This window comes from Condylura cristata, unplaced genomic scaffold, assembly GCF_000260355.1.
Source record: "Condylura cristata isolate star-nosed mole 26May11 unplaced genomic scaffold, ConCri1.0 scaffold00012, whole genome shotgun sequence".
In the NCBI taxonomy this organism is placed as follows: domain Eukaryota; kingdom Metazoa; phylum Chordata; class Mammalia; order Eulipotyphla; family Talpidae; genus Condylura; species Condylura cristata.
The window spans coordinates 18,862,221-18,874,098 of record NW_004567113.1 but is presented as its reverse complement, the minus strand read 5'-3'; the positions used below and the strand labels follow the sequence as shown (position 1 = coordinate 18,874,098).

The 11,878-nt window shown below is 42.1% G+C and overlaps 1 protein-coding gene across 1 annotated transcript in view; it reads left to right on the top strand.

The window, feature by feature from the left end:
• The window catches only part of PARM1 (prostate androgen-regulated mucin-like protein 1), a 107,795-nt gene extending 96,166 nt beyond the window's left edge, over positions 1 to 11,629 (top strand). Inside the window, exon 4 of the mRNA XM_012724189.1 lies at positions 8,772 to 11,629. Coding sequence (XP_012579643.1) covers positions 8,772 to 8,856 — 85 coding nt within the window. The 3' untranslated portion in view covers positions 8,857 to 11,629. The remainder of the gene's footprint in view (positions 1 to 8,771) is intronic.
• Positions 11,630 to 11,878: the final 249 nt, after the last annotated feature.

The following is an 11,878-nucleotide window of genomic DNA, read 5'->3' as shown; positions in this document are numbered from 1 at the left end:
TCTGCCTGTTCTGCTCCCCGCTCTGTGTGTGGTGAATCCTCTCACCATCCCTGCACCTCTGGCCTGTACCCAGTTCTGTATCCATAAATAAATAAATCTTTAAAAAGTAATAATAATTATAATATTCTATTGTGCTTTGCCATATTGCACCACTTACAAACTGAAGGTTTGTGGCAACCCTTTGTTAAGCAAATCTGTCAGCAGCATTCTTCCAATAGCATGTGATAATGGCTACCATTCCTTTGCAAAATACAGTTTAATTAAGGTATGTACGTTTTTAGATGTAATGTTAATGCACACTTCCTAGACTACAGTCTAGTGTAAACACAGCTTTTATAGGTACTGGGAGACAAAGGAAGAGTGACTCACTTCACTGTGATATTTGCTTTATTGCATTGGTCTGAAATCATATCTGAGTATCTCCAAGGTGTGGGCTTCCATGTTCCATTCTGGCTGTTTCAGTTGTGTTTTTTCTGAATACCTGTAAAGTTCCATCTATGTCATACATTCATAAATAGAAACTGTCTCTGCACAGTCTTATTCAGGAGACTATGCAACTTTAAAAGAAAGCAAAGGCTCTTCCTGCCTCTTGCAGAAGGGTATCTTTAATTAGTGATGAGTGAAGAATGAGGTAAGTCAGTTTTGTTTTGTTTAAATTGGCTCAAGTCTGTTCAGCCATGAGATAATCCCTTACGCAGAAGACCGTATCTGCTATCGCCAGCAATGGGGATGTTGCTATAATTAGTTGCGCTGGTAACCCAGACAGGCAACATGAGCTGTTCCCTTCACAAAAATAAAATGTGATCTTGATTTATAGGCACAACAGGACCTGGCTCTTAAAGCACCTTGTTAGAAGTCAACTGGTTTGCTCTAAGTTTTCCAGTGATTACATGTTATACAACTGGATTTCTTATGGAGGTTGTTAGGTTTGAAGAATAGGCCCAGCCAGCCATAAAAGCTAAGATCTGGGCCCTCCCTCATGGCGCAGCCGGTTAAAAAACTGCACTAAGAAGCTAAAGCCACTTCTGCATGAGTTCGATCCCCACCTGCCCCGGAGGAGATCCACATGGCGAGGCAGACCTCTCCTGACCCGCCTGTTTCTCCCCTCAGCAGTGTACTTTGTCGATCTGCCTGTTCTGCTCCCCATTCTGTCCCTGGTGAATCCTCTCACCCTCTGCATCTCTGGCCTGTACCCCAGTTCTATATGAATAAATAAATCTTTAAAAAAAAAAAAAAAAGCTAAGATCTTCAGAATTTGTTAACCTACAGATTGACTTTTTTCAGATCAGCTTTTGGCATATTTTTTGTCTAGTACACCTGATTCTCTTCCTCGGTGGTTCTTAAATTTTAATGTGCACAAGAATCAATGGGCAAGCTTGCTAAAAAGTTTCCTGGATCTCAATCCCAGCAGGTAGATTCAGTAGGTCAAGGTGAACTGGGATTTCTTTCTTTAATTATTTATTTAACTTTTGAATTATGTTTATTGATATAACATTAGCTTGCAGCACTATATATTTTATAGCATAGGTTTATATCTCTTGAGACGTGTCTTACCATATCATGCCCCCCAACAAAGCATCAATAATCCTCCCCCAGAGACCATTGAAGCCAATACCCCTCTGTTCCCACCCAGACCCTCCCTTTCCGGGAGCCACAGCCTGCAGTCATAATTCAAAGAGTGTGTTCTATGTGGTTTGGGCCTGTTCCTTTGCTTTGTGTTTTATATTCCACATCATGACTAAATGATTGGTATTCATCCTTGTCCTTCTGACTTATTTCATTTGGCATAATCATCCCCAATGCCATACATGTTGTTACAAATGGTAAGATCACACCTCTTTTTATAGTTGAGGGATTTCTAACCAGTTCACAGTTAGAACCAGTGCTGTTATCTGAGGATAACAGTTTGAGTAACTCTGCTCTAGTCTCATCTCCTAATGCTCCTTGCATTTACTCTGCAATTTCTCCAACGTAGTATCCTAGGTTTTCATGTCTTGAATATACTAACCCTTCTGTCAACAGAGTTTAGTTCACCTCTTTTTTACCTGGTTAATTCCAAGTAGTCTAGTTCAAAATACCTCCTCTGGGAAGCCCCTTCCTACCCTCCCCACTCACTTCCCTGTACTGGAGAACTTGTATTCTCTGCCAGTCTCCTCTGTAGAATGGTACGAAGCCCTTGACATATACCAGCTTCTCTGTAAGTATCTATGAACAGAGTGAATGATTCTAGGTAAGGAAGTTGGGATGGAAAAGCATTATTTGTTCATTTCAAATCAGGGGAAACTAGGTTTAGGGGAGACTTTCATGATTACCCTAGACTCCGAACTGGTTATAAATAGACAAGTGTTCCAAAATGCAGGCCTTTTCTGAAGCAGTGTCTGCTTGGATGTTTTCAAAAGTAAAATAACTTTTTTCTACCATTTACAGGTAAAGGTATTTAAAGATAAGTTTGAAAGTGGCTGTTCACTCTCTCTTTTTTTTTTTAAGATTTATTTATTTATACATACAGAACTGGGGTACAGGTCAGAAGTGCAGGGGGTGAGAGGAATCACCAGAGACAGCGTGGGGAGCAGAACAGGTAGATGTACTGAAATAGACTGCTGAGGGGGGCAGTGGGTGGGTCAGTAGAGGCTGCCATGCCTTGTGAGTCAGCTCCCTGGTCTGGGGTCGAACTTGTGCTGCAGTGGCTGTGATAGCTTCATAGTTCTGTGTTTTTAACACAATGCACCACCAGGGAGGGCTCCCTACCCCTCATCTCTTTTTTTTTTTTTTTTAAAGGAATCTAGACTATGGAAAAAAGTAGGTTGTAAATGAGTATTTGGAACTCTTTCCACCACTGAGATTTTGGTAGAAAGAACACAGAATTAATAGGACTCTTCAATTGTGACATTCATTCTGCCTCTCACTTAATATTTAACTGTAGGCAAATAAATTCACCTCTAAAGGTCAGTTTTCTTAGTTTCCAAATTGTAGTTCGCAATGTCAATATCGAAAATTTTGACAAATATGCCATGGATATAGAATGTTAACATCAAGAAAAGCTATTTGAAGAGCAGCTGGGAATTCTTACCTAGTTGTTGAAGTTTCTCTGTAAATCTAAGATTATCTGATTATAAAAAGTATACTTTTAAAACATAGTTCAGTAGCTCCCATACTAATGTGTTCTTTGCACTTTCTGCTCTCTCTCTCTGTAGGTATATCTCAGGCATCCATGTGGTTCATCACATGTCTTATTTATATATATATTAAATACATCTTAGTGAGACTTCCCTTTATCACTATATTAAAAAATATAGTCTCTACCCCAATTGGCATTCCTCATGGTCTTTTCTTGTTCTACATTCCTTCATCCACCATGTTATTTTTATCTCATTTATTGTGTCTGACACCACTAGAGTGGAAATTCCATTAGGTCAGGGATTTTTCTCTGTTCAGGTACCTCAAATATCTTGCAGGTCCTGAAATAGAGCCCAGTAGACAGTAAGGTGTTAATGAATATTTAAATAAAGGAGCCAAACAGAGAAATGACAATCAGAACAAGAAAGCCACCAGCAGAAACACAAAAGACAGTGACAGGTGCCCCAAACTAGCTATGCTAATAGATGAGAAGAGTCTAGGACTTAATAACTAATGACAAATAATTTGAAAGTTCATCTGTTTTTTTCCAGCACCAAGCCATATCTTAGTCATCTTTATATCCTTCCTTCCTCAGCACATATTAAGTAGTGCTAAGCAGCGAATGGCAAGACTAAACAGGCAAGAACTTTGGTAGGAGTAGCAATAAATCAAATTGGAGGCTTGTTGGAGAAGTGGGGTTGACCCTTAGGCCAAGGAGATGCTTTCTAAAATATGCTTGTTTCAACACAAGGAATGTAGAACATGTCACTTATTCCCAGAGACAATTGAATTTCATTAAGTATTGATCTACAGTCATGTTAGGTGCCATTTTTCAGTTGTAAAGAAGCCCTCAACCCCAAATGTCAAGACCACAGGTTCCAGCTGTCACCACCAAGGTGTTCCAATTGGGAGTGGTGGGGGGGGAGATCATGGCTGCTCCTTCCTATTGGAGCAAAGTCAGTGGAGAATGAAGCAAAGAAGCAAGGGCTTAAAAGGAATCTATTGGCTCCTCTGTCCCCCCAGATTCTGCTTTCAGCCAAAACAACCATAAAATACAGTAAGTAGCAGTGACAAGAAGCTCAGTGCCATTAATGAAGAGGGCCAGCAAGGACTTTCCTGAGTGCTCTCAAGCCATTCATTCTCTGCATGGAAGAAATGTAGCTGTAGTTCTTCACCCTCTTCCTATCTTTGAGGTCAAAATGGAGACTTTGACCTTTTGTGTTCTTTAATCAAGTATTTTCCCTTTGCCGTAGTTACACTGCACCATGAATCGCCACAGGCCATCTGATCCCTGCTGGTGTTGACTAAGTAGACTCCATCTATACATTTTATCTGCTATTGGATGTAAGAGTTACCATCAAATATTTATTTAAAAGAACCACTGCCTCAAGAACAACATACTGAATGTTTAGAGAAGTAGAAAGGAAGAGATAGTCAGCCCCCCAGATGTTTGTCATCTAAGGGAAGCTCAGGCACAAGTAGAAAATGAAGCTGTGCCAGAGAGTTTCAGGTTTTATGAAGAAATTGAATCAACAAAACTGCTTTGACGATGCCACTGGATTACTGTTCCTGTTGAAGTTAAGTGAAGCAGTGTTGTATTATCACGCCAGGAGATTACTTCCAGTTCTACACTTTAGTCCCATGGGCAAAGTCACTTAGATTTCTTGAGCCCCACTTTCCTAAGCTTGTAGTTGGATTTTTTTTTCATAGTTTTCACAAATGCCAATCTGAACCTCCCCATTTCTATCTAAAACACGCCACCATTCACAAAGGTTTGACCTAGGAAGGTAGTTTAAAATGATCATTCATCAGTCTCCATTTGTCTCTCCTTTCTTCCTCCCCCCCCACTTTTTTTTAAAGATTTATTTATTTGTGCTTACAGAACTGGGGTACAGGCCAGAGGCTCAGGGGCGGCAAGAGGCTTCACCAGAGACAGAGTGGGGAGCAGAACAGGCAGATCTACAAAGTACACTGCTGAGGGGAGCAGCGGGCGGGTCAGGAGAGGTCTGCCACACCATGTGGTCATCTCCAGGGCAGGCGGGGATCGAACTCATGGGGAAGTGGCTTCAGCCTCCTAGTGCTGTGCTTCAACCCGCTGCGCCACCAGGGAGGGCGCCACCAGGGAGGGCCCCCCTCCGGAGGGCCCCCCTTTTTTTCTCTCTCTCTCCCCAATTCCACACACACATGCTTGTCTCCATTTTTGGTATTACAAACCTGGCTAGAATCCCAGCACACCCAGTTCTTCTTGTTGGGGCTCATTAATACATTAAAACAAGCCCTACCATTTCAGTACTTTCCCAAATATGGTCCCTCTACCCCTTGCTGCATTTTCCTCATCATTATTTTGCTCAGCTCACCATTAATTCAAATGATAAGGCAAATAAAAAGGAAACTAAAGACTCATCTTTTTTCCCTGTCATTTACTGGAGTTTAAATAAACTGGTCAAGTGGCCCTCCTAAAAATTACCATGTATTTTAAAACCTGATTACCTGAAGATTCTTATCTTCTGACTCCATTCACGGGTAATAATATTTTTTAAAAATTCGAATGGTAATAGTCAGTAAAGAATAACAATAAGAAGCTGGTTTTATAGTTAAACTGGGGGTAGAGTTTCAGGAGTTCCCTGTGGAAAAAGGATCACTTTTCACTCAACACTTTCTTAGAATTTGTAGATCTTCCTGTGAATGAGTAAGTTTCATTACAAGAAAAAATTTTTAAAATATTGGGCACAATTCATTATGCATCTACATGTGTCAGGCCTTTTATATTCACTACCTCCTTTAAAGCCCAACAACCCTGACATGCATTTTTTTTTTAATTTCTCCGTTTTCTAGATGAAAAAAACAAAGGGTTCAAAGCAGATTTAAGGATATACATCTACTGGCCACACTGATATTTTATATGAATGAAATTATATACTAGACATATAAGTGCTATGAGAAAGTCAGTGACCATATACAGGTGAGTCTAGAGCACCCCATCAATCCAGGAGCCCAGGAGCACATTTATGAGGTCGATGCTTGCCAGGCCAGCCAGAGTGAGTCATGCTAAAATTTAGGCCCAGCTCCAGTCTTGTGATCCCCAGGTTTTCACTTGTTCATTCTGTAATTTCCATTTCTCAACACCTTGTTAAAAGATGTGACTGGAATTAGAGATTTTTGATGTGGGGGAGGTATTGGCAACAGATGGCAGGACCCTTATTCAGCAAAGCTGGTCCCACATCTGCTGCAGTCAACAAGATCAGTGGTGTGTTATTCGTGGTCCCCTGCCTTTTGTAGGCCTGCAAGGAAGACAAAGAATACTGTGAAATAGCCTCAAGTTTCCAGATGTAATTGTAGACTGGGTCAGTTAAGCCAGACTTCAGAATGGGAAATCAGAATTCTGATGGCTAAGAGTTTGAAAGCAACACAGTAAGAGTGAGTTCTTTGCAAGAGATCTCTTTTTCAATACCCAGCTAAGGTAAACAAATTTCAGAAGAATGACAGCAATTATTTCAGCCACAGGTACAGCAAATGTTTTTATTGTGTGTATTCTTTCAGATTATATTTTCATTTTGTTTAGTTTTCATATCTAGCTGAGGGGGGAAAAAAAGGTTAGGGAGAGTAGATAAGTGTATCTATACTATAAATAGTAGAGCTGATTTCCAGTGGAAGGTGTAATCATTGACATGCTAGCAGAAACACCAGCTGTTCATTTGGTGGTTTCCTCCCAATCCTGTTTTAAAATAATCCTCTCTGGGAAGCTCCTGCCTTATGAACAGACGGGTTCTTCTGGATATATATTTTCCCAAAAACTGTTTCTTCCACATTTACTGAGGCTTGACTATGTGCCAAATATTCTTCTAAGTGCCAGAGACAGAATCAAGAACAAACAGAATAAGCAAATAATCCATACTTATTGTTTCGTGAGTCGAGACAACCAGCAACAAAATAATTAAGTACATGGCATTGTTTGTTAGAAGATGATGAATACTGTGAGAAAAGTTCACTAGGGAGTGTTAGGGGGTAGGAGCTGCGAGTTACATAGAGTTCTTAGGATAAGTCTCCCAGAGAGGGTGACATTAAAAAAATACTTGAAGTAGGCCCTCCCTGGTGGCGCAGCGTGTTAAAGCACAGCACTGAGAATCTAAAGCCGCTTCCGCATGAGTTCAATTCCCGCCTGCCCTGGAGGTGACCACATGGTGTGGCAGACCTCTCCTGGCCCGCCCGCTGCTCCCCTCAGCAGTGTACTTCGTCGATCTGCCTGTTCTGCTCCCCACTCTGTCTCTGGTGAAGCCTCTCACCGCCCCTGAGCCTCTGGCCTGTACCCCAGTTCTGTATGCACAAATAAATAAATCTTTAAAAAAAAAAAATACTTGAAGTAAATGAAGGAGAAAATGACGTGGAAGTCTGCAGGACAATTGTTCCAAGCCGAAGGAACAGTAAGTGCAAAGTCCCTGAGGTGACAGTGTGCTAAGCATCAGGGAGCATGACACAGAGGCCACATATTTGGAGTAGATGGAGCAAGCTGAACTATACTAGATTTGAAAAACTCAGAAAAGGGGCCCTCCCTGGTGGCACAGCAGGTTGGAGCTCTGCACTGAAAAGGTAAGCCAAGCTGTGGCCACTTCAGTGCGAGTTCAATCCCTGACCCCAGCCCGCTGCTCCCCTCAGGGGTGCACTTTGTTCTGCCTGTTCTGCCCCCCAACTCTGTCTCTGATGAATCCTCTCGCTGCCCCTGCACCTCTGACTGTACCCCACTTCTGTATGCATAAATAAATAAAATCTTTAAAAAAAAAGAAAAACTCAGAAAAGTAGCAGGAGCTAGATCTTGTTAGTCAGACCCTGTTACAACTTTGACTTTACTCTGGGGGACATGCAGAGCCACTCAGAGCTTTTGAACAGAGGAGTGCTTATGAGTTGGTTTTGATTTCTTATAGAAAGAAAATTAATTGTAGGACATGTTTCCAGAATAACCCAGCAAAATATGTTCACCTCTACCCCACATTACCATTGAATTACAGCACCAGTCTACTCTGGAAACTGAACTAAGATTACTGGCCTTACCAGGAGGTAGAATCTGATTCATAGCTCAGCTGGATGAGTTTGAGCATGTCAGTTAACCTCTCTAGTCTTACTTTCCTCATAGGAGAAGGAAGAACAAATAACATCTGCCCTGTGGCTTTACTTTGGGGATCAATTGAAAAAACAACAAAGTAGAAGCTCTCTGTGGATTATAAAACACTGGAGAACTATAAGAAGGTGGTGAGAACAGCAGCAGTTGTGGTGATGTTGCTATTTCAAGAAAAGTTAAGCCCAGGACCAAAGTCAAAATGCCAGGGATGAAAAACCTTCCCTTTCTCAATCTTTCTGACTAAATGGCCATGGATAGGATTCCTCCTTCTCTTGAGAACTGAAAGGGAAAAGCAAGGGCTTAGCTGGCCCTGAGGGAACGCACTAGTGAGGACCCCAGTGGGATCTGGTAGAACCCACAGGGGGTAGAGAGGTGGGGTCTCCACTGGTGGGTCTGTTCCCGGGGAGTGCCCTAGGAAGGAAGCACGTCTTCCCCTCTGGTAGGCCCTGTGAGCCTCCTGAGTTCTGGCCACAGGGTCTGAGACTGTCGTCACAGTGGCAACTTCCCCACCTAACCAGAGCCCTTTTCTTCTTCCCGCCAGGCATTCCACCTACGGAAGGCTTTTGGATGATCACGACTACGGGTCCTGGGGAAACTACAACAACCCTCTGTATGATGACTCCTAACAAAGGAACGTGGCCTGCGATGAGGAATTACTCTTCTTTATTTATAAGTGCTTATCCAGTAGAATTAATTACAAGTACCTGATGCCCACTGAGCGACAATCTTAAGCCCTGTTTTGTTGGTATGACTGTCCTGTTTTCCTCCCTCTCCTCTGGCTGCTACAACTTCCCCCTTTCTGGTACAAACAGAATCATTATTTCAAGGTATGCGAAGTCTGATTTGCAGATAAAATGGGCCAACCTTGGGCAGGCCAGACCAGACCACATGCTGGAGGCTTCTGTTCCCACCATCCAACCCACGTCGAGGACTGAGGAAGAGGGACTGAGTTGTTTGGTCAGGGGTTACTTTTAGGGGAACTTTTTGTTTGTGGCATTTCTTAAACTTTTATTTAGGAAATTATATTAACTATCAATGAGGTGAAAGGAAGTGCAGACGGGGAAGATTTTGCCTTGTGTGTGTGTGTCCTCGCGCGTGTGCGCATGCTGAAGCAGTTTCTCAGATTCCTTTTTATCCTTGTTTATCTGGTTGTCTGACAGGACAGCTCTAGGCTCAACTAGCTGCATACCAACTCCTGAGCTGCCTAATTAATGAAAGAGGAAACTAGAAGGTGCCCTGAGGAGGTCAACAGGCTGAAGAGCTACATCTCCCACCTATTCCCCCTCTAGATCACTGGTATTTGCTAAAGATGCCCAGCCTGGCACAGCAGGTGTGTTCCTGTCCACAAGCTTGCAGGGGCACTGCCAGGATAAGAGGTGAAGACAGGGAGAGGCATGTGGCTTGAGCATCCGGTGGGGGAGTGTGGGATGGTGGAAGGTTAGGGGGAGCTCAGGAGCACTGAGCACCTGTCAGGGAAAGTGAAAATCAGCCCTCAATAATAGCCAGAGAATCCACAGACTCCTTGTGTATACCCATAAATCTGGTTTGCTGCCTCTTGCCTGTTGGTTAATGGCTGGAAACTGTTTTTAAAAGAAAAATGTAAAGGCACTCATCTGTCGGCAGTTGTTCTGAGGCATTTCCACAAGAAACAGACACCACAATTAATCCACTGATTTTTCTTACATGTTCCCCTTACTAATTCTGCCCGTCAGTAAATGTCTCTCCTGGATAAGTGAAGCTTTGCAATGATGAGTTTAGAGAAAGAATTGGTCATCTTCACTGACAGGTTTATGATAGTAGTCTTTAGACAACACGTGGTTTTTACCCCCAAGGACATTGGGAAGTGTCTGGTGACATTGTTACAGTTTGGGGGTATCACAGCCAGGAGGGCAGAGGTTAGTGCACCACACCATGAATTCTCTGGCCCAACATCATACTGAACTTGAGAAACCCTGATTTATTGCAGTTTCCACTCCGATGGAACATGATATTCACAGACTAGCAACAGTTTTCATTTTTAATCAAATTATTTGTTAAATATTTATTTCAAAATATTGACTGATGGGTTGGTCAGGGCATGATTGAATTCTTTTTGTATGTATGTTTTTCATGGCTATAGCTCTGTCTTACAATGACTGCTATTAGCAACCGGCATCAATGTGATAATTTCATGGAGTAAAAATTTAATGCTGGGTGTCTTGCTTCAGAATGTACCACATGGTCCTACAATGTCATGAAGAACTTGAAACTGGATCATTTTATATTTCTAAACTTGGACATGCTGCCATGACTCTATTTAGTTTACATAAACTTGACTCTCAGCTCATCCCATCCCCTCTGTGGCCCAGCAAAACAGAGACACTGACATGGTCTAGTCCTCTCTGGGTCAGAGGCCCTAGGGTTCATGCCATTTCCACACTGTGTCAGCCAACAATCTGAAAGAAATCATTCCAAAACTCCTTAACTCCCAAAGGAGAGTAAGCAATCACCAGAAATATACTACAACAGGAATGGGTCAAATCAGGAATTTTGATAATTAGAAATCAAGGAAAGTGGACATGTCTAGAAAACAGGCCAGAAATAACATCTGGCCATGTGTGGCTTAAATAATTTCTCCTCTTTCCAACTATCCTCCCCTTCCTAGGTTTCCAGTTTAGCACAGGACTAGTCAATAAAAACAGATCATTCCATTCCATGTATTTTTTTCTCCCTCAACTGAAAAACATTTTGAAAAGCCATCCACCTCACCTTTGGAGAGGTGCACTTCTGGATGTTGTTTTAGTCATGGGTCGGAGAACTAGCCACTTCCCAGGGAACTCTGGTTGATTGTAAGCCTCAGAGTCAGCAAACAAAATGGGTTTGTTGCTAATAATTATTTTCAAATCCTGTGACAAACAGAAGGCTCTGGACTTAATGTAGACTTATTCAGCAAGTTGACAGCTTTTGTAACTATTCAAGCACTCTTCGATATGTTAATATAAATACCTGTGGGTTGAACCTCATTTTACTCAATGCATTTTTTTTTTCTGAGTTGGCCAAAGGATTTTAGCAACTGAATTCAATCAACAAACGCATGCACACATTTTGAAATGTACGGTGGTCATGGACGTCCTTTACCTCAGGGAAGTCTGTTCAGGTCTACCCAAGGGAAAGACTCCAGTAGATCTAAACAACATGTACCATCCAGGGACAGGACTTGCCATAAGAGAGACAATGTCAGAGCTGGAGGAGACAAGCAGCCTCTTCCGGAGCATAGATCCTAAATGGTGAGTGTGGGATTCAACTTTGTGCCCCATAGCAGCAGTGAAGTCTCCTGCCCTCCCTGGACGTCTGTGTCTTTGTTTCTTAAATGGAGGTGACACTTTCATATGGTCCTCACCCCACGCTACCTCACAAGTATGTTGTGAGGATTAATGAAATCATGTCTACAGTGTTTTCAGTTTCTGGAGAAAAATATTTATAGACATTTTAAGTATTTTAAGTATTAGTTAGATATATAAGTGATCTCAGTTTCCTGTTGGTTGTTAGACTGGTGTGTAGTTTTTACTTAAATCTATAGAATAGCAGGTGTGTTATAGCCACATCACAGCTGTTACACCCCAGACCACCCCACCAGTGCAGTGACTGGCTACAGGGTTAACCATGCCT